Here is a 21,889-nt window from a genome sequence, read left to right on the forward strand (position 1 = left end):
CCCCCAAGGAGCGGGGCAGCAGGGACCTGCCCAGGGAAAGGGAGGGAAGCAGGAAATTTGTGGAGAGGGTGTGTGACTTTGTCGTCAGACACCTTGTGCAATCTTTCCCCCGCACCCAGGGCGCGTGGAATAAATTGTGCCAGGATGGGGCCAGGACAGGAGGAAGAGACGAGCAGGGCTCAGACGGGCGGCACCGCACGGCCCACAGGTGAGCGGCAGATGCTGGGAGGACGGTGAAGGAAAGAGGTGGGGGAGAGAGAGAGAAATGGCTAGAAAGAACGGAAAGAGAAAAGGAAACGGTTAATGGATGAATGTGAAAGAAAGAAAGAAAGAAAGAAAGAAAGAAAGAAAGAAAGAAAGAAAGAAAGAAAGAAAGAAAGAAAGAAAGAAAGAAGCAAGCTGTATGAAAGGAAGGAAGAACCATTAGAAAGAAAGCGGGTTACAAGGACAAATGAGGAAGGCCGCTGTAGAGAGAGCTTTCAGAGTAACAGCCGTGTTGGTCTGTATTCGCAAAAAGAACAGGAGGACTTGTGGCACCCTAGAGACTAACCAATTTATTTGAGCAGAAGCTTTTGTGAGCTACAGCTCACTTCATCGGATGCATACTGTGGAAAGTGTAGAAGATATTTTTATACACACAAAGCATGAAAAAATACCTCCCCTCACCCCACTCTCCTGCTGGTAATAGCTTATCTAAAGTGACCACTCTCCTTACAATGTGTATGATAATCAAGGTGGGCCATTTCCAGCACAAATCCAGCGTTTAACAAGAATGTCTGGGGGGAGGGGGGGAGGAAAAAACAAGGGGAAATAGGTTACCTTGCATAATGACATTGGTGATTGTGCAGGTGAACGAGCCTCTGATGGTGTGGCTGATGTTAGGCTCGTCCAGCCGGAGGAATTGCTGGGCCCAGCCAGCGCGGTGGAACGCTGACCAACGGGTCAGGAGCAACCCCCCACGCACTCCTGGGCTCTTGGGTTCTGTTCAGACGCTCTGTGTGCAGTGCTCCCTGGTTTTAACCCTGGCCCTCCCACGCTGCCAGTTGCCCCACAAGCACTGGGTGGATCAGGGCCTTGTTGCTGGGGGCGGGGAGAGGGGGCATCTAACCAACAAGCCCATGTAGATCCCTGGAGGTGAGTTGCCTTGGATCTGCAATTCTGAATGGGAAAGTGCTTGGAGGGAGAGTCCCTGCTGTGGGGTGTCTGCAGAGACCAGGCAGATGGCTTCGGGAGCGGGGGGTGTCTCATGGGAACTATCCTTCCAGGGGGGCTGTGGGATGGGGTTAGAGTAGCTCCCGGGGCAGGCTGGGCTCACTGAGGTCTGGCTGAAGAAGGGTTAGGTTTGAATTGCACACTGGCTGTTTTTTGGTACTGCTTGTGATTCCTTCCCTGCACACTTCTCACGGCCCCGGCCAGCTTCAAACGGGACTTGGAAAAGGGCTCAGTATTGCCTATATTACAGTAGTCACTGGCTGAAATCAGGGCCCCGTTGTGCCGGGCGTGGCCCAGACCCTGACCAAGATCAGGGCCTGTGCCAAGCGGGACTGTTCTTGATGTTTCCTCTGAATAGTGTGGGGGTGCCTCAGTTTCCCCTAGGCAGTTCTTAAGTATCTAGAGGGTGGGGCAAGGGTGTATGATCATTGCAGAGCCCTAGAGGGCAGGTGTGTGCAGGGGTCTGGACACAGAGAATGGCCAACACCCTGTTTCCTGGCAACCGATGGCCTGGGCCCTTCCCCCCTGCGAGGTGAGAGCTAAAGGGTTGGAGAACAAAGGAACCAGTGACCTCCTGGCCCGGGAAAGGAACAAAGCCCAGAGGAGGAGGGGCTGGAGGGAGTTTCAGTTTGGGGCTGGCTGGGACATGGAGTGAAGGGCAGATGGGGTTGTCTGGCTCACTGCCCCCCAAAATGGACTCAGCTGAGGGGTCCTGTTCTCTGCACCTACAAGCTCTGTGTTAGACCATGTTCCTGTCGTCTAATAAACCACCTGTTTTACTGGCTGGCTGAGAGTCCCGTCTGACTGCGGAGTTGGGGGGCAGGACCCTCTGGCTTCCCCAGGACCCTGCCTGAGCGGACTCGCTGTGGGAAGCGCAGGGAGGGGCAGAGGAGGCTGAATGCTCCGAGGTCAGACCCAGGAAGGTGGAAGCCGGGTGAGCTGTGTGTCCTGCAGACAGGCTGCTCCCAGAGAGGAGACTTCCCCAGAGTCCTGACTGGCTTCATGGGGAGCAGTTCCAGAGCATCGCCCCGGGACCCCGTGACAACTGGTGGCAGAGGGGGGATGTACTGCACCCCACGGACGGCGCTTCCTGCAGTAAGTGACTGGGGAGCAGTAAAACGAAGGGGGATCGCCGAGGACCAGGCGTGCTGAAGGCTCAGAGAGGAGCGGTTTCGGGGGGCGGTTAACCCCTGCGAGTGTGTGACCAGCGAGAAGGACTGTGCAGTAATGGGGTCCCCCTGGGGACTGCGGGGAGCAGTCTCAGGGGCAGTCTCAGGGGCGGAGGAGCCTGCAGCTTGGCCCGGGGAGAGAGAAGGACTTTTGCAGTAACAGGGTCCCCTGGGGATTGCAGCGAGCGGTCCAAGGGGCGGAGGAGTCTGCAGCTCGACCCTGGCAAAGAGGGGGTGACCTCGAGAAGGGCTGGCACACTAGGGGTTCTCCCTGGAAACCGTGGGGAGCTGAGAGCACACGGGCCTGTGAGTCCACAACAACTTGGGAAGAGCGGAGTGACGGCCTGGAAGGACATTGTAACCCTGTGCAGGAAGAGAGGGTTGCGCATTGGAAAGTTCACCAAGGCACAGTTCATCGTGCAGCTGGAGGAGGATGACCGCTCTAAGGAACAGATTCCTGACCCCAAATGGGGCTATAGCAGGATCTGGGAGCAGCTGGAGCGGGAGCCAGGCATCCCCAAGACTCCTGTCCCCAACGAGACGAGGGTCTTCACGATCGGGTTCCCCATTCGGGGATCGAAGATGGACGGGATTGGAGCTGAGTCCGAGAGAGCAAGAGGACCGTGAGAGACAGCGAGAGCCCGAGAAAGAGCTGCAGAAGCAGCAGCAGCAGCATGAACTGGCGGTGGGGGAGTGGAGAGGCCTAGGGGACCTCCCCGGGGTGAGTGGGGATAGACCCCGGGGGGTCAGTTCCACAGGGAACCTCGAGAGTAAATTGCTGCCCCTGGTTAAGGACGGGGGCATGTGGATGCCACCTCACTGCCTTTGAGCAGGCTGGAGATTTGAACCAGGGGGACCCTGCGGAAAAGCCCCGGTGTCTAGCTCCCTTGCTGGGTCCCAAGGCCACAGACTCCGTCAGCCAGATGGGTGGGGAGGTGGACAGGTTCCCACTCCTGACCCCAACCGATATGTCTGTGTGGAGTTTCCTGGGGCCAGGCCCCTCGGACCCCCAGTGGGAGCGGAAGGGGATGGTCAATGGGGAGACATTCCTGGGGTGGCGAGACCCTGGGACAGAGAGAACTGGTGTCAGGCCCTGGGGGGTGCAGCCTCAGATGCTGAGGGGCTGTGTGAGCTGGGTGAGGGTCTCAGGGACGAAGCCCCTCGCCCTGCCTATGGCCCAGATCCCTGTGCAGACTCAGGAGGGGTGGGTCTGGCTGGCCGTTGGGGTGCTCCAGGACACCAGCTGCGAGACTCTGTTGTGGGGTGACTGTCTCTCTTTGGGACAGGATCCAGGCCCTGCTCCTGTAACTCCCAAGGGTTTGAATTTGAATCCAGGGAACCAATCGGTGGAGAGGGAAATGGTCAGTGAAAATGCAGGTGACCTGGCTGGCAGTGGGGAGGAGCCACTAGGCTCAGGCTACCTGCCTGCCTGTAATCAGACCCCTGGGGCTGGGTGGGACAGAGAGATGCTCCCCGCCCCCTTGCACACCGGAGAGGGGGCTCACTCTGGCTCTGATGCAGTGAGGAAAGCAGCGAGCTCGCTGCCTACCCCCACTGGGACAGCCAGGGCAGTGCTGAGCACAGTGGGAGCTGAGACCCCAGCTGAGTGGGGGGAGACACAGGCAGGGCAGGGGATCTGTGGGAAGTGGCAAGGTGCTGGGTAAGGAAAGTTTGGATGAGCCTAGGCAGCCTTGTGAGCTGATGGCTGTGTCTAGTCAGCAGGGTGGGAAGGCGAGGAGAGTGGAAGATGAGTGTCCCTGGACCTTACCTGTTAGCTGGGTGGAGAAATGGGACAGTGAAGGAAACGTGCCTGTGTCTGTCAGGGATATTGACTTGCGTATGGAGGGAGCTACCCTGGTCTCCAAGCAGTTGTCCGTGACCAGCCTTGTGTGCTGGGACCAGGGGAATGAGATCCCAAGCTGTGGGTCTGGGAAAGGAGAAAGTGTGTCCGGCTCTTCTTTGTCTGTGGAGCGAGAGAAGGGGCCTTTCAGCCTGTGATGGTTGAGGGTCGTGCAGTTGTCTCAGAGCTGGTTCTGGATTCAGCTAAAGCCCAGGAGGGGAAGGGTCCTAAGTTTGTGTCTGCTCGGGAGAATAGCCCTGTAACTAGGTCGCATCCAGTTAGTGTCTATGTAAAATCCCCGAGACCAGACAATTCTGGTGCTTGTATTTTGCCTGTTGCTAGTGTGTGGTTGGGAAAGGGTGTCGCAACTCTGTCTAATCAGGGTGAGATCCTAGCCAGGGCACAAGGAGAGCATGAAGGTGATTTGATCGTGTTACCTATTGAGGGTGTGGAAACCTGTAATAAGAAGGAAAAGATTCCTGAACTTATGTGTGTGGCAAAGGGAAGGAGAATGCTTCTGACCTTTTATCTAGGAAGTCTGTAAGTTTGCCTGAAAGGGGATTGTGTAGGAATCCGCCGGATGGGCCAGAGGTGATTCTGGATGTAAGGGAGACCCAGAAAGAGTCTGTTGTTGCTCAGGAAAGTGTTCCTCTAGAGCAAGCCCTAGGTGAAGAGGGTAAGAGCAGAATTTCTTCCCCCCCTTCCCCCCTGCAAGGTGAGAGCTAAAGGGTTGGCGAACAAAGGAATCTGGTGCCCTCCTGGCCCGGGAAAGGGACAAAGCCCAAGGGAGGAGGGGCTGGAGAGTTTTTCAGTTTGGGGCTGGCTGGGGACGAGGAGTGAAGGGCAGACGTGGTTGTCTGGCTCACTGCCCCCCAAAATGGACCCGGCTGAGGGGTCCTGTTCTCTGCACCTACAAGCTCTGGTTTAGACCATGTTCCTGTCGTCTTATAAACCTCTGTGTTACTGGCTGGCTGAGAGTCCTGTCTGACTGTGGAGTTGTGGGGCAGGACCCTCTGGCTTCCCCAGGACCCCGCCTGGGTGGACTCACTGTGGGAAGCACACGGGGGGCTGAATGCTCCGAGGTCAGACCCAGGAAGGTGGAAGCTGTGTGAGCTTCTTGCCCTGCAGACAGTCTGCTCCCAGAGAGGAGACTTCACCCGAGTCCTGCCTGGCTTCATAGGGAGCAGTTCCAGAGCATCGCCCAGGGACTCCGTGACAGGGCCCCATTGTGCCGGGTGCGGCCCAGACCCTGACTGAGATCAGGGCCCTGTTGTGTCAGGTGCTGCACAGACCCTGACCGAGATCAGGGCCCCGAGGCTGCACATACACAGAGTGAGAGACAATCCCGGCCCCAAAGATCTGACAGTCTAACTGCACAAGGGGTGGGAGGAAACTGAGGCACAGAGCGTGGCAATAACTCATGCCAGGTGCCACAGGGACACAGAGGCAGGAACTGAACTCTGGTCTCCTGAGTCCCAGCCCAGCCCTTCCACTCACACATCCTCACATTCCCATCTGGTACATTTGCGACATGACTCTGCATTGAGGCTTGCACGGAAAACCGGAAAATCCTGTTGCCGAGTCTGAAGCCTCGCTGGGAGTTTTAGCTGCCGGCCACATTCCTGCTCCCCTGATGGCCCGAGCTGGGGCTGACCCATGGGCGTAACGCTCGGGGTGACCAGATAACAAGGGTGCAAAATCGGGACACTTTTTTTTGGGGGGGATGGGTGTTCGGGAATAGTTGCGTATAGAAGCCAAAGCCCCTAATACTAGATGGTCCCAATCATAGCGGGATGGCCAGTCACCCTAGTAATGCTGCACACGCCTGTCAGGGCTTCCAGGATCGGGCCCAGTCTCTAGCCCGCTCCCTGCGGCTTGGTTTGATGGGGCTGAATGTAACTGATATGAACCCCCCCTCCCCCCCCCCCCCCACACACACCCCTCTGGTCCTATCCTAGCAGGGCTTTAACTAGCCCCAGAGATGGGGCCCTTGACCCTTCTGAGGGACGATTCCCCAGCTATTAGGGAGAAGCAGGGTCCCTGGCCCTTCCCTCAAAGAGACGATCAATTCCCTGGTTGGATCCTTTCCCCCTCCCTGTTGGGGTGCAGCAGGCCCCGGTCCTTCCCAGGGGTGCAGGGGGAATCACATTTTCAGGTTATTAGTCAGCCGAAATGTGCTCTAACCAGATTCCCCCCAGCCCTGCATTCTTTGTCCCACGCCCTTTCGCTCAGCTCAGATGACCTGGCTCCAGCTTCCGCTGTCACCTTTGCTCCCATCAGCCCACGCCCCACGGCTCATTCCAGTCTCCCTCCTGCACCCCCCACGTAGGTGAGGGGGTAGAGAGCTCAGTGGTTAGAGCACTGGGCTGGCCCTGGGTTCAGTTCCCTGTCGGACTGTGGGTGAGCCACAGAGCCGCTTTGGGGCCCCTGTGTGAAATGGAGGAATAGTCCACCCCCAAGGGCCACCTGGTAAGTACCTGCCATTAGTGACTCTACGGTATTGAGCCCACCACAGGCGATAAGAGCCATTGGTGCTTTCCATCCACGGAATTCAAAGCACTTCACAGAGGCAGGACCATCCTCCCACCCCTTTTACAGAGAGGGGAAACTGAGGCATGGAGCGAGGGAGGAATTTGCACAAGGTAATAGAAACCCTGACTGTGCTCTGACCACTAGACCCCACTCACCTCCCGGAGCTATGGATAGAACCCAGGAGTCCTGGCTCCCAACCCCCCACTCTAACCTCTAGACCCCACTCTCATCCCAGAGCTGGGGGTAGCCCGCTGCTCTCAGCAGCCTGCCATAGCTGCCTTCCTGTTAGTAAAGCAAATGTTGACTCCTGTCTATTACTCCTAAACGCCGACCCCTCTGCTGCTAATGGCTCCCTGCGTGAATGCCTCTAAACGGATCTCACCCCCCTGCAATCCTGCCATCCCGCCCCCTGCCCTTGCTTCCCAGCGGGAAAGGGAAGAGGCTTTCTAAACTGGGGAAGCTGGTGCGTGGAGCTGGGCACTCCCAGAGTTCTAGAAAGATTTTTACTGCTCCGGTTCCTGGGTGTGGAACAGCTGCTCAGCAGCCAACACCCGGGGCAATCAGAGCAGCCTGTTGCCAACAGCGTCCCTTTATCGCAAGTGTAACACCTGGCAGGGTAGCTCCGTTATCCCGGTTTATAGCTGGGAAGTGACACCTCAAGGACAAGCTTTGCCTGCGTAGCTGGCCCAGGACCCGAACCTGCCTTTCGCTGGGGCTCTGTGACATGGAGCTAGAGTGAGCTCCTTGGGGTGGGGGCTGTCTCTGGCCGTGTGTCTGTGCAATGCAACCGGGGCCTTGATGCCAGCCTGGGCCTCACCCTGCCCTCAGGGGCCTTCTCTCCCCAGTCCCCTCACTGTCCTTTAGCACCATCTCCCCGTCCAAGCACCAGGGCCACCTCCTCCCGTCTGCAGTGCCCTCCTCGTGTCTGGGTTGGGGTAACTCTCCCCTGGTTCATGTCTCTCAGCTGGAGGGCGGCGGTTCTTCCCCCAAACCCTGCCCCTACCCTGCCCCTGCCCCTGCCCCTGCATAGCCCAGGCCTGACAATCTCACCCAGATCCCCGTGTCTAGCTCATGTGGAGCTAGAGCAAAGCTTTGAGATCGCGGTAAAGCGCCTGAGGGAGGGAGAAAACACCCCAGGCCTGGCCCTGGCCCATCACCCGTCCTGATCAAAACCTGCCCCTTAGTCCAGTCCCAACGGGTTGTGCCCAGCAGCCAGCGCTGGGTCTGGGGGATTAACTGAGCTGGGCTAAATGGACCCTAAGAGCCAGAGGTGTTAACGCGACCCTGGAACTGTCCAACATTAAACCAAGGGGGGGTGGGGTTTGGGAGCTGGAGACTCTGCTCAGCACATGGCAAACCCACCAGCAAAGAGCCTTGGAGCCTTTTATTAACAATACCGAAAAGCTGGTGGGGGGGAGCCGGGGGGAGGGGTGGTTAAAGCATTTGAAATGTAGAGTATTAAGTAAGGTTTTCATTTGAACAACAGCCCTGGGTCCCTGGGCCCCCAGCTGGGGAGGGGTTTAAAGCCCCGCTCTTGGACCTTCTGGGGTGGTATTAAAGCCTGGCCTGGTTGGAGGACAGAGACGGGCTGAGCGGGGCTGGAGCAGGTGTTGCTGCGGTTCCTAGATGACAAAATCAGAGAACCACAAGCCAGAGGGGGAAGAAGGAACAGGAACCGCAGTGTTCATTGTCTTTGAAGTTAACTTTTCCTTGTCACCTCATTACTGGATAAACACCAGCCTGGCACACGGGCTGGGCAGCCGTGCCAAGACCTAGCAAACACAGATCTGTGTCAGGCTGCTTTGGGTGGTGCTTTATCTGAATCTTTGCGGTCACGGGCTCACCGCAATGTTGCAAAATCGCTATCGAACAAGACCCGTAGCAACCCAAAGGCCCAAGGAGAGCAGTGGGAAAGGGGAACTAGAAGGTGCGGAAGGAAAAGGCCACCCGAGGGGTGGGAAGGGCTCATATGCCAGGTGGTGGTTGGGATCCAGCCTAGAGCTGGAGGTGTCCTCTGGGTCGCCTGCTCTGGCCTGCTCTGCTCAGCACATCTCTTGGGATCAGGACAGCGAAGGTCCAATGGTGAGACCCCCAGGCGGGCCGGGGGCAGAGCAGCCCGTTCTCCCATGACTTTGGCCACACCTTAGGCCTCATTTTCAGCCCACCAATTTGGGCCCATTGAGTTCTGGTCCCGTGCTGCCCTCGTTTCCCAGGCCTGGTTTTAACAGTCTGCGCGTTACGTCAGGAGGCCTTTGGCTTTCGACTGACGGTGGCACCAGGGGGAGGGGTAGCTCAGTGGTTTGAGCATTGCCCTGCTAAACCCAGGGTTGTGAGTTCAATCCTTGAGGGGGCCATTTAGGGATCTGGGCCAAAAATTGGGGTTTGGTCCTGCTTTAAGCAGGGGTTTGGACTAGGTATGTCCTGAGGTCCCTTCTAGGATTCCAGCAGCAGCAATGCAAGCAGGGCCTCACCCTGCCCAGCGTTCCAAGCAGGTGTGTGGGGCAGCAGTTCCTCTGGCCGTGGTGGCAAATCGGCAGCAGCTTCTTCTTTCTGCCATCTTCCTGTCTGCTGGCTGTGGTGCTGCCATGTCCCCTTTGCGGCACCTGCTCTGGAGCGCCCAGGGTCTCCTGACCCCTACGGGGCCCAGGCTGAGCCACTGGGAGGGCAGGCGCTGGGCCTGATCCTGCAGACGTGTTCCCCTCTGCATTCCCCTGCAGCCCAGGGCCTGGCCTGTGCCCAGGGACTGCCCCCGGTGGGCTCAGCCATAAGAAAGAAAAACTCGTGAGCATCACTAGACCCGGAAACCCACAGACCCATCTCGATGCATCCCCTTCTCCCAGGAGGTGCCATGTACCTGGGCACGAGCCCGCTCAGCCATCCCCTCCATTGCCCAGCGGCCCCGGCTCACCAGAGGCCCAGCAGCCAACGCCAACTATGGGGAGAGCGGGGAATGAGCCAACCTACAGCCAGCGGGGACCCAGCCCCCAACCTGGACAGGCCTGGCCCTTTCCTGTCACCCCCTTTTCCCAGCTCCTGACCCCCAAATTCCTTGTTCCCTGGCAAGTCTGACTGGAGGCCCCCTCTTTGCTGTGGGGAGGTAAATCGATTTCCTCCTACACACCTGCTTGGTAGGAAGGGGGCAGAGTGGGTGGGGCACTGGAGGGGGAGCCTCAGTTGCTCCAGTTGCTCCTCCAGGGCAACAAAAATGATTAGGGGACTGGAACACATGAGTTATGAGGAGAGGCTGAGGGAGCTGGGATTGTTTAGCCTGCAGAAGAGAAGAATGAGGGGGGATTTGATAGCTGCTTTCAACTACCTGAAAGGGGGTTCCAAAGAGGATGGCTCTAGACTGTTCTCAATGGTAGCAGATGACAGAACGAGGAGTAATGGTCTCAAGTTGCAGTGGGGGAGGTTTAGGTTGGATATTAGGAAAAACTTTTTCACTAAGAGGGTGGTGAAACACTGGAATGCGTTACCTAGGGAGGTGGTAGAATCTCCTTCCTTAGAGGTTTTTAAGGTCAGGCTTGACAAAGCCCTGGCTGGGATGATTTAACTGGGAATTGGTCCTGCTTCGAGCAGGGGGTTGGACTAGATGACCTTCTGGGGTCCCTTCCAACCCTGATATTCTATGATTCTATGATTCTATGACTCCTGGGTTCTCTCCCTGGCTCTGGAAGGGGAGTGGGGTCTAGTGGTTAGAGCAGGGGGGACCTGGGAACCAGGACTCCTGGGTTGTGTCCCCAGCTCTGCACTGCCCTGCTGTGTGACTGTGGCCTGTTTACTGTCTCTGGTTCCTGTCCCCACGCATGTCTATTTAGACTGTCTCTCATTGTATCTGTGCAGCGCCTGGCACGACGGGGCCCGGATCTTGGTTGCGGCCTTTCAGTGCTACCATCCTAGTGATATAATAAATAACTCTAATAATTTCCAGGGGGGTTCAGCCCTGTGACCTCAAGTCCACAGCACAAGTCTCTCTGGATTGTGCTAAAGCAGCAGCTCTGTTAGCAAGTGGCAGTAGTGGGCTGTTATCCTGTATGCAGAGCAGCCACTAGAGGGGAAATCTCTGTCCGTCCCCTCAACAGCTGAGTAGCAGAGTCAAATCTGCAGTGCCTTGATCCTCACACACACACACACACACCCCGTGGGAGGCAGGGCATCACACACAGGTGGAAACTGAGGCACAGAGTCACCCAGGAATGCCATGGCAGAGCAGGGACTTGCCACCGGTCTCCCAAGTGCTAAGCTAGAGCCCCAACCACAGGCCCATCCTTCCTCTGTCCGCACAGCACTTTACACCCAATGTACACAAGGGCCTTGCGGGGGACAGGTTCATGGGGCTGTGAACTTCTTTCCCCCAGGAGCCTCTGCTGGGCCAGGACTCCCACGGGCTCCCGGCTCTGGCAGCTCCCCTTGGCACCAGCTCTTACAACCAGTTTGCGCTGGAACAGCACTGCTGTCAAAGGCATCCGGCCCGTGGAGGAAATACCGCAGGGCCCCAGGAATGCCGCCCTGCAGCCGGCGGGGAGGGGCCAGTGGGAGAGGCAGAGACTCTCCTTGTTTGCCTTCCCCTGCCCTGAGAAGATCTCTACTTCCAGGCTGCCTCGGGCAGGCTAGCTAGCTGCCACTTTGCATACCCGTGGCATACAGGAGCCATCCCCACTGGGCTGCTAGCCAAACAGACCCAGAGAAAGGAAGAAGAAAAGGAGGACTTGTGGCACCTCAGAGACCAATCAATTTATTTGAGCAGAAGCTTTTGTGAGCTACAGCTCACTTCATCGGATGCATACCGTGGAAAATACAGAAGACGTTTTTATACACACAAACCATGAAAAAATGGGTGTTTGATGAAATGAATGTAGCTCACGAAAGCTTCTGCTCAAATAAATTGATTGGTCTCTGAGGTGCCACAAGTCCTCCTTTTCTTTTTGCAAATACAGACTAACACGGCTGTTACTCAGAGAAGGGAAGGGACTTACCCCTGCTCACCTAGTTAGTGAACAGCAGAGCTAGGGAGAGAACCCAGGAGTCCAGGCTCCCAGCCCCTCCTGCTCTAACCGTTTGACCCCACTCCCCTCCCAGAGCTGGGAGAGAACCCAGGAGTCCTGGCTCCCAGTCTCTCCTGCTCTAACCGCTAGACCCCACTCCCCTCCCAGAGCTGGGAGAAAAACCAAGACATCCTGGATCCCACCTCCCAACTTCTCCCCACTGCCTTGATCCTGTTGCATTCCCAAGCAACTTTGGGGAGACAGAAGATTAAATACATCAGCCAACAGGCTTCAACTGCAGAGCCGCCCGGCAAGCGCTGGCCACTCCCCACCCCACCCAGCTGTTTACACTTGGCTGAGGTGTCCTGCTGCTAATCTCCACTCCAGGCTCCCTGTGATTGCTCTGGGCACAGGCCCAGAAGCTGCTGGACTCACCAGGCCAAGCGTGGCCCTGCCACTCCCAGATCTCTCGCAATCTGAGAATCAAAGTTCCAGGATGCTGGGCCGGCTGGAGGCAGCGGGTTCGGGGGTGTGTGTGTGTGTGACTCATGGAGCTACCAGAGGAGGGGGGCTGGCTGCAAAGAGCAGCCTGTCCAGGGGCGCATGGGGCTGGCTGGTTTGGTCTCACAATATCCCAGCTTGGTCTCTCCCAGCTCCTGCGTCCCAGAGACCAGGAGCCTCCCCACCCCCCAGGGTGTTTTCCAGCCCCTGGCGTGTGCGGAGTATGAGTTGGTGTTGGTCACTGTGGGAGAGACAGGAAACGCTGCTCACCGGCCACCGATGGAGCAGCCCGTGTGCGCAACAGCCAAATGGCAACACCGCACGGCAGTTTATGGCGGGTGTTGGGGGACATAATGGACGGACGGTGTCTCCTGCTGCAGTTGCAAAGGGGCTTTAGGGAAGGAAAACGGAATGAGGCAGGTGTTAGCAGCGTAAGCCAGGTAGAAGGGCCAGGGGACCTTGTTTCTAATGTCTCACCCACTTAGAAATAAGCTGCCAATTCAGAGGGGAGAGCGCCCCCTACTGAACCCCCACCCCACTTCCTGCAGCACAGCGCCCCCTAGTGCCAGTCTGGGGCACTGGGGTCAGTACTGACTGCCAGGGGAGAGAGCCCCCTACTGAGCCCCCGTCCCTGCAGCACAGCGCCCCCTAGTGCCAGGCTGGGGCACTGGGGTCAGTACTGACTGCCAGGGGAGAGAGCCCCCTACTGAGCCCCCGTCCCTGCAGCACAGCGCCCCCTAGTGCCAGGCTGGGGCACTGGGGTCAGTACTGACTGCCAGGGGAGAGAGCCCCCTACTGAGCCCCCGGTCCCTGCAGCTCAGCGCCCCCTAGTGCCAGGCTGGGGCACTGGGGTCAGTACTGACTGCCAGGGGAGAGAGCCCCCTACTGAGCCCCCGGTCCCTGCAGCTCAGCGCCCCCTAGTGCCAGGCTGGGGCATTGGGGGCAGCTGACTGAGTGGCATGCACCCTGTCCCCTGCAGCACACGGCGGTCTTCCATCCGAGAGCAGACCCGCCTGGCAGAGGGTCACAGCCCCAGGAGGCTGGGCTTGCTCCCTGTGCCTCCTGGCTGCTCTTGCTCTAATGCAGCTGGGGCCTCCCTCTCTCTAGGTCTGCGCTGGAACGAAGCAGAAGAGGCACCGACTCTGCCCCGCTGAGGCTGTCCCGTCCTTGAGATCTCTGCCAGCATGGGGGCTGGCTTCCTGCACAAGCAGCTCTTGGTCTGTTTCTCCGCCTTCCTCTTCCTGTTGGTTGTCATCATCCACCAGGACGCCCCTGGGACCCTGCAGCTGGGGTTCCTGGGCGCACTCCGGGGTGAGCCTGTCTCTGCAGAGCAGCGCCAGGGCAGCCCCACCTTCCAGTGGCGAGGCACAGAGGAGGAGAGAGCTGGGGACTCCATGCCTGTGCCCGTGCCCAGCCGCCCGCCAGCGACCACCAGGCACCCGCTGCAGGTCGTCTACCCCTACAACTACCGCTTCCTCCTGAACGAGCCGGACAAGTGCCGGGATCGGGCGCCCTTCCTGGTGCTGCTGGTGGTGACAGAGCCCAAGGACATCACGGTGAGGAACGCCATCCGCCAGACCTGGGGCAATGAGAGCGCCGTGCCCGGGGTCTCCATGGTGCGGATCTTCCTGACCGGGGTCCACCCGCGCTACGGCTCCCCGCTGCAGCGGCTGCTGGAGGAGGAGAGCGCCCTGCATCGCGACATCATCCAGCAGGACTTCCTGGACACCTACAACAACCTGACCCTCAAGACGCTGATGGGCATGGAGTGGGTGAGCACGCACTGCTCCAATGCCAGTTACGTGATGAAGGCCGACAGCGACATCTTCCTCAACGTGGGCTTCCTCGTCCGGCAGCTGCTGCAGCCCCAGCTGCCGCCCAAGAAGGACTTCATGACGGGGCACATCTACAGGAACACGGGGCCGCTGCGGAGCAAGGCCTACAAGTGGTACGTGCCCCGGGAGGTGTACCCCAACAACACCTACCCCCCCTACTGCGGAGGTGCTGGCTACGTGCTCTCTGGAGACCTGGCCAAGAAGGTGTACGGGGCGGCCCAGACCCTCCGGGTCATCAACATGGAGGATGCGTTCCTGGGGATCTGTTTGTACAAGCTGGGCATCAGCGTGACCAACAGCCCCTGGGGCCTCTTCAACGTCTTCTGGCTGGAGTACGAGAAGTGCCGGTTCTCCAGGCTGGTGCTGGTGCATCACTACGGGCCCACGGACCTGCTGAGGGTCTGGCCGGACTTCCAGGGCGGGAACAAGACCTGCCCCAGCTAGAGGGATGGGGAAGGAGCCGGGACGTGTGCAGGGACACACGGGCAGGGAGGCAGGCTTGCGCATGGTGCCTTGCCCAGGCTGACAGCCCAGTGTGTGCGCACACTCGCCGCTGTGTACACCCCCCAGTGTCAACACACACACACACTCCAATGCACACCCACACCCCCCCGTGTATACACCCCCCGTGTTCACACACACACACACTCCAATGCACCCCCACACCCCCCCGTGTATATACCCCCCGTGTTCACACACACACGCACGCACGCTACTGTGTACACCCTCCCCAATGTACACACACCCCACGCCAGGGTATACACCCCCCCCAGCTCTATACCTCACTCAGCAACCGTACATCTGGCACCCATACATCACACCACCATCCACCTTGCTCATGCTCCCTGACCGCCATCCACCCCCACCCCACCCCACCGGCCGAACCTCAGACACTTTGGCCAGAAACTCTGGCACTTGGGCAATTGCTCAGGCCTCTTCGGCTGCATAATCTCAGGGCTCTCAGCTGGACCCCAGCTAATAAGCCCCCCCCCCCGCCATGCTGCTTTCCCTTTCCCCCCCCCCCAGCACTGCACACGGGGGTGCCTTATCCTGAAATGTCTCTATGCCTTTGCCCAGACAACAAGCAGCGCCCCCCCCCTTCCCCCGTGGCTACCAGGGGACACAGGGTTCCCATGCCCGGGGCCTGGCTTTATTGCCGGGCTGGTTCAGGCTTTGTATTAAATTATAGATCGCTACATTTGTAATAAACGGGCTGGCTAAGGGCCAGCCGGACTGCGTCCTCCAGCCGCTTCATTTCTCTTTCTTGCCAACTTCCCCTGCTCCTGGCTGGTTCCTTCTGAAAGCGTGGTTAACACGATCCCTGCCCTCTGCTGCTGCTAGGGCTTCTAAAGCCTTCGTTGGCGGGGCCTGAACACCCCTGGGTGGGTGAATCTGGCCTGTCCTGTGCTATGGAAAACCCAGAAGGGGCCCGGGGCTCCAGCTGGGATGAGTCAGTGGAGTGCTGGACACTGCAGGCGGCTGACCTAGGGCTTTCGCCAGGGAGGAGCAGCTGCAGCCAACCCCAGGTGGTGTGGAGGCGTAAGGGGCCAACTGCAGCGGGGGGCCTGGAGGAATGGGGGTGGGCGGGGGAGGCTCTTTGCTACAAAGCCAGATGCTGCAACAAACAGTCCCTGCAATAGAAAAACAGGGCTTGGCATGCTGCCAGCTGCTAGTGACCGTCCACAATTGCAGGCCTGGGCGTTACACACACGCACACCGGTTGGCTGGTCTGGGCAGAAACGCTCCCATGTTTGACTGGGCAGAGTCCACCCACTGACCAACCTACCGGGCCCCAATGGAGACAGCAAATACTCTGGAGGCGACAAATACCGAGATGTTGTTGCAACTCATGATGAAAATGGCACCTGCAGCCGTTTAATTGGGCTGGAGCCAGAGGTGGGCCCAAGGTACCCGGAGAACCCTGCAGCAATCCCCTTTGTGTCTAGGTAAAAGTCGGGTGTTTAAAAAGGGGGCGTGCGAGCAGGGGCCTGGTGACAATGCAGTACCCGACAGGTGCCAGCGAGCGGCATCTGTTCCGTCCTGGTCCCTGCCCCCCAGCCGGGCGATGCATCCACGTCCCGTAGACTAGCAAGCTGCCGACCCCCCTGGTACAGGCCGGGAGTTTAGCTGGGCGTGTGCGGGAGGGACGGAGCCCGGAGTCATTCCAGAACCTCGGGTGCCAACCAGCCGGAAACCTGGGCCAAGGGAGGGGAGCTGCCCTCCTAAGAGTAAAACAAGCCCCCAGTTCCTCCTGGGATAAATCCAGCCCAAGTGCCTGAGACTCGCTGACCTGCAGCCAACATCTCGGCCCTGGGCGCCCCTCCCTAGCTGGGCACCGCAGCCTGGCTGCTGCTCCAGTGGGGCAGGTAACCCCTCTGCCCAAAGGCACTGATCTCAGCTCCCAGTGTCCCCCTTCCCAGTGCTTCTCCCCCCCTTTCTCCCCGCTGGCCAAAGCTGTTTGCAGACATTAGAAAATTCATCCTCACCACCCCCACCCCCAGGACAGCATGGGCACCTTCACTTAACCCCCCACCCCCGAAACATCAAGGCTGGTTAGATCAGAACATCCTGGCACTTCCTCTGTTGCTAGGCAACTCCTCTTCCCTTCTCCCCTGTGCCAGCTGGTTGCCATAGCACCCTCCCCACCCCATCCCCTGTCCCCATGGAGACCAGTGGCATCACCTCGACAATGCTGGGCTGGTAGTGGGTAAGGCATGACCTGCTACCCTCGAATGCACAGGGACAAAGACTGTGTGGTGCATGCTGGGTCCCCCCCACGACTCCCTGCGGCTCCGAACTGGGAGATGGGGCTGAGATAAAGAAAGCAGCTAACGGGAAAATAGTCTGTATCTACAAAATCACCCTGACCCCGCTGGAGGGGGCTCCGACTACAGGCCAGCTCCGGGGACTCCCTCGAGAGGAGCAGATCCTTGCAAGGTAGCCCCTCTGCCACTCTCATTACCATGTGAGCCAGCATTGAGCAGAAAGGTCCAGGCTCCCCTTCGCGTGGGGTAAGGGCAGGGGGCATGGAGGCAGGTGCAAATCGAGCTGGAGGTGGGCTCAGCTCTCAAGCCCGACCCCTGCTTTTCATTCCGGCCTCAATTCAGAGCCTTTGATTTTCAGGTAGATCCTAGATTCAGAGATTTGAAGGCCAGGAGGGACCAGGCTCGATGTAGCCTGACATGCTGCCGAGAGCCACGCCCCGTGATTCCAGCAGCCGCCCCGTCACGTGGTTGAGAAAGCAGCCTCCATTCCCCATTTCAAGTCCCCAAATAATGGAGACCCCACCCCCTCCCTTGCTAAGCTGACTGAGGCTAATAGCAACCTCTCCCAATCTGGCCCCACGTGCGCCATACCAACGAGGAAGAGGAAAAACTCTAATGAGATGCAAATCTGGTGCTGAGGTCTCGCACACTTCAGCCCCTGGCTTAACCGCATCCCCAGCCAACCATGCCACTGACTCATTACAAACACAGCTCAAATCCATGGTGGAGACAGGTGTCCGCTATCCACCGCAGGCCCTGCTTACAATGCCGTTGTCTCCAAGCACGATGAAAACAGCGGCCGTCGCTGGGTTTAACTTTGCTTTGTTTTAATGTCATGCAGCATCTCAGCTGAGAGTCAGGGTGCCCTAGGAAACAAACTGCCAAGGGCAAAAGTCAACTTGTGGTTGCTGCTGTGTGCCAGCCAAGGGCCAAGTCCATTCAATGGTGGGGCCTGGGGAAGCAAGTGAATGCAGCGCTGCCTCCTCTCCGCACCGTCAGACCGTCACTGAAAGGACACTTGTGCACTGTCCACATACCAACTGCATGATTTATTCTTCACACCAGGGGGAATTGGCGCAGTGACCGATACATAAGCTTGAGTGGCCTTTTGGGGCATGAGTAGATTTGCAAATATGCAAAACCACATGGCAGGAGACTGCTATGCTGAATGAATATCTAATGAGGGTAGCTGGCCCACCAGGCAGCCCCTCCAGGGCACGTCCGAGAGCTCTGATTTTAGTGGAGTAAGTGTAAAAGCAGCAGTTTCAAAAAAGTACCCTGGTCAGATAGTTTTTACTTTGTGTCACTGCTAAAACCAGGCTTCAGTCCCAGGTTTGTTAATAATTCTTTGCATTTCTAGGCTGGCATTTCTGCCAAAGGACACCCAGAAACAGCATCCAGGGTGGGATGCAGCAACTCACTGAGAACTGCGTGGCCGTTTAGAAGAGAGGGAGAATCCTGTGACAACCATGGATTGGAGACTGAGGACTCAGAACCTGGACTCTAGTCTCAGCTCAGCCCCTGGCCTGCTGGGTGACCTCAGGCAAACCATGTTCCCTCTCTGTGCCTCAGTTTCCCCATCCGTACAATGGGGATGCTGATACTGACCTCCTTTCCCAAGTGCTTTGAGATCTACTGATAAGAGCTAGGTGGTGCTAACTGAAACCGTCAGGAGGTGTTTAAGTAGGTAGACTGCCATCTGCCATGCCAGAACCCAGCGGGAACACCAGGGTTATCGCCCCAAGCCTTGGGAAAAGGGCCCTGTGACCTGGAACGACCACACACAAGTGCAGCCTGTGATGCAAATCTCATGCAAAAGCCAGCTCCGTTCAATGCAGTGAATAGCTTGCTGCAGCCACCCTCCCTTCATCTGCTTTAGCACCGGGCCCTTTGAAGCGAGCTGCCTGGTTTCAGCAAGGGACACATTTCCATGAATATACAGCTAGCAAAGCCTGTGCAGATTTACAGAAAATGCTCAATACATCCCCCCCAGCCCCACAAGCCAGCTACAGCCTAGTATGGCTGGGTGCAGCCTTCCCTCCCCCAAGACATGGGGCTATTTCCCCACTTTCTCCCTCCCTCTCTAATTGGTTTCCCAGAATTCCCCACGAATATCCTGTCCTAAGAACAGCCCCCCAGGGTCAGACCAACCAGTCCATCCAGCACAGTACCCTGTCTTCCCACAGCAGCCAATGCCAGGTGAACAGAACAGGGCCACTCCCAGCTTCTGGCGGTCAGAGGCCGCTTTCACTTTTATGCCAGATCCAGCTCATTGCCTGTGAAAGTCAGCCCTCCCCCAAGCTATCGTACCCATCAGCTCCCCTCCTCACCCTATCCTTAGGCTTAACCTGCATGGCTTGGAGAAGGGTCCTCCCATGCCTACCTTTTCATTTCCTCCCCCACAGAACTCCCCAGGCCTGCTTAAGCATTAAACCCTTCCCTGGTGCATCTTCCCCCACAGCCTGGCTGGAAACCCAGGAGGACCGGCAGCAGGGACGGATGTCAATCTAACGACAAAAGGGACAGACAAGGGCCCGCAGGCTGTGCCTAAACACCCAAGCAGATGGGGATTCACTTCCACTAAAGCACACACCAGCTTCCCTGACAGACAGGCAAAGCCCCGTTGATTTCTAGCCTGGGTTGCGTGTGCCACAGTCAGCAAGGTGGGTGCTGCATTCCCACCCACCCCCACACTCAGATGTAACACACTGGGGTTCCTTTTCCTCCTGCACCTGGCAAGAGAGCAGGGTGCCCACTGGCACCCTGCTGGCTGGGTTGGCATGAGTGCCCATGAAGCCCTACCCTGCCTTGTCAGGTAGAGCATGATGCAAGGGGGCTTGAGCTGATTGGCTCTTCTAAGCAGGTTCTGGCTCAGACGATCTAAATCAGCAGCAACGTGCTCTCCTGTGAGTCTTTCCCACGGCAATTTAGGTATCAACGCGCTGCAGGGATGCCGTGCTCGGCAGCATCAGGAAGGGGTTATTAGCCGTGCACTTGCCTGGGCAGCGAAGCCAGGACTCTTGGGCCTGTAGACGTGAAAGGGGGCAGCTGTACAGGTAGGCTGGAGCAGAACCAAGCTGGAAAGCCTCAGCTACACATCACCAGGGCAGTTTTCTTCCCACAGAGGGGGAAACACACTTCCCTGCAGAAAGAACAGGAGGACTTGTGGCACCTTAGAGACTAACAAATTTATTAGAGCTTAAGCTTTCGTGGGCTACAGCTCACTGCGTCGGCTGCATAGAATGGAAAATATAGTAAGATATACACATACCCACAGAGAAGTTGGGAGTTACCATACAAACTGTGAGAGGCTAATTAAGATGAGCTATGATCAGCAGGAGAAAAAAACTTTTGTAGTGATAATCAAAATGGCCCATTTAGACAGTGGAGAAGATGTGAGGATATTTAAGGAAATAGATTCAATAAGTGTAATGACCCAGCCACTCCCAGTCTCCCTTCAAACCCAAGTTCATGGGATCTAGTTTGCATATTAATTCAAGCTCAGCAGTTTCTGGTTGGAGTCTGTTTTTGAAGCTTTTCTCTTGCAAAACTGCCTCCCTTAAAGAATAAATGGACACAAATCTGACATCAGGAATCACAACACTCAAAAACCGGTAGGCAAACACTTCAACCTCTCTGGCCACTCAGTAGAAGATTTAAGGGTGGCAATTTTGCAACAAAAAAGCTTCAAAAACAGACTCCACCAAGAAACTGCTGAGCTTGAATTAATATGCAAACTAGATCCCATGAACTTGGGTTTGAAGAGAGACTGGGCGTGGCTGGGTCATTCCACTTATTGAATCTATTTCCTTAAGTATCCTCACACCTTGTCCCCGGTCTAAATGGGCCATTTTGATTATCACTACAAAAGTTTTTTTCTCCTGCTCATAGCTTATCTTAATTAATGCATCCGATGAAGTGAGCTGTAGCTCACAAAAGCTTATGCTCAAATAAATTGGTTAGTCTCTAAGGTGCCACAAGTCCCCCTTTTCTTTTTTCTTAATTAAATTAGCCTCTCACAGTTTGTATGGTGACTTCCAACTTATCTGTATGTTTCAGAGTAACAGCCGTGTTAGTCTGTATTCGCAAAAAGAAAAGGAGGACTTGTGGCACCTGAGAGACTAACCAATTCATTTGAGCATGAGCTTTCGTGAGCTTCTGCTCAAATAAATTGGTTAGTCTCTAAGGTGCCACAAGTCCTCCTTTTCTTTTTATCTGTATGTGTATATCTTACTATATGTTCCATTCTATGCATCCGATGAAGTGAGCTGTAGCCCACGAAAGCTTATGCTCTAATAAATTTTAGTCTCTAACGTGTCACAAGTCCTCCTGTTCTTTTTGCGGATACAGACTAACACAGCTGCTCCTCTGAAACCTTCCCTGCAGGTTAACCTGCCCAACCATCTGGCACTGATCTGCTCATGCTAGACTCCGGCCCATTCCCCACCACTGCACAGCAGCCCTCCCTGCCTTTCACCTGTGACAGCAGATGCCTTGGCTTCACTAGACAGGTCGCTGCGCAAAGCTGCCCGGCTGGTGCCTGACTGGCCAGAGGCAGGGGGGACACCAGTCACTGTCCGGCGGAGCCTTGACATAGTTTGCTGCCTGCCTCAGCACTCCTTGTACGAAGGATGATTAAAGGCAGCAAAGTTCAGCCTTCCCCAAGCTGCCTGACCTACTGGCTCATTTGTTAATCCCGTTTGACAGCAGCGGGATGCAATACACTGCTTGTCTGCAGCTGGGTAAACTTGCCAGTCATTTAAGCTACACCAGACTGACGACTGAAATTGATGCGCATGTCAGAGAAAGGGCAGGCAGCATAGGCTGCCATCCTTTCCTCTGGGATCTTCTCTAGCGCCTTAGCTTAGTGACTGATGCGCTTTTGGGGGTGAGGAATTTCTCAGAGAAACTTATTGCTAACGGTCTTGCTAACAGTACCGACCAAACCTGGCTGCCAGAAGAGGTCAAAGCTTGGTGAGTCTGCATGGCCACGCTGCGTCTGGACAGGGAGAGGGAATAGAGGTCGCTGGGCCTGGAGGGGGAATGAACA

The 21,889-nt window shown here is 56.9% G+C and overlaps 1 protein-coding gene across 2 annotated transcripts; it reads left to right on the top strand.

Moving 5' to 3' along the window:
- Positions 1-140: 140 nt before the first annotated feature.
- Positions 141-14,765, top strand: LOC140900722 (beta-1,3-galactosyltransferase 1-like). Of its 2 annotated transcripts, none has more exons than XM_073318421.1 (2): positions 141-208; positions 13,347-14,765. In XM_073318421.1, exon 2 carries the CDS (start codon positions 13,424-13,426, stop codon positions 14,516-14,518), a length of 1,095 nt encoding a protein of 364 aa, XP_073174522.1. In that variant the 5' UTR covers positions 141-208; positions 13,347-13,423; the 3' UTR covers positions 14,519-14,765. The 2 variants fall into 2 exon arrangements, with proteins under 2 accessions (XP_073174522.1, XP_073174524.1); XM_073318423.1 differs by lacking the exon at positions 141-208 and adding an exon at positions 2,132-3,102.
- Positions 14,766-21,889: the final 7,124 nt, after the last annotated feature.

This window comes from Lepidochelys kempii, chromosome 20, assembly GCF_965140265.1.
Source record: "Lepidochelys kempii isolate rLepKem1 chromosome 20, rLepKem1.hap2, whole genome shotgun sequence".
Classification (NCBI taxonomy): Eukaryota; Metazoa; Chordata; order Testudines; family Cheloniidae; genus Lepidochelys; species Lepidochelys kempii.

Bases quoted from the DNA above. Each gene is read 5' to 3' on its own strand.
- LOC140900722 (XM_073318421.1), top strand. From the start codon at position 13,424: ATGGGGGCTGGCTTCCTGCACAAGCAGCTCTTGGTCTGTTTCTCCGCC.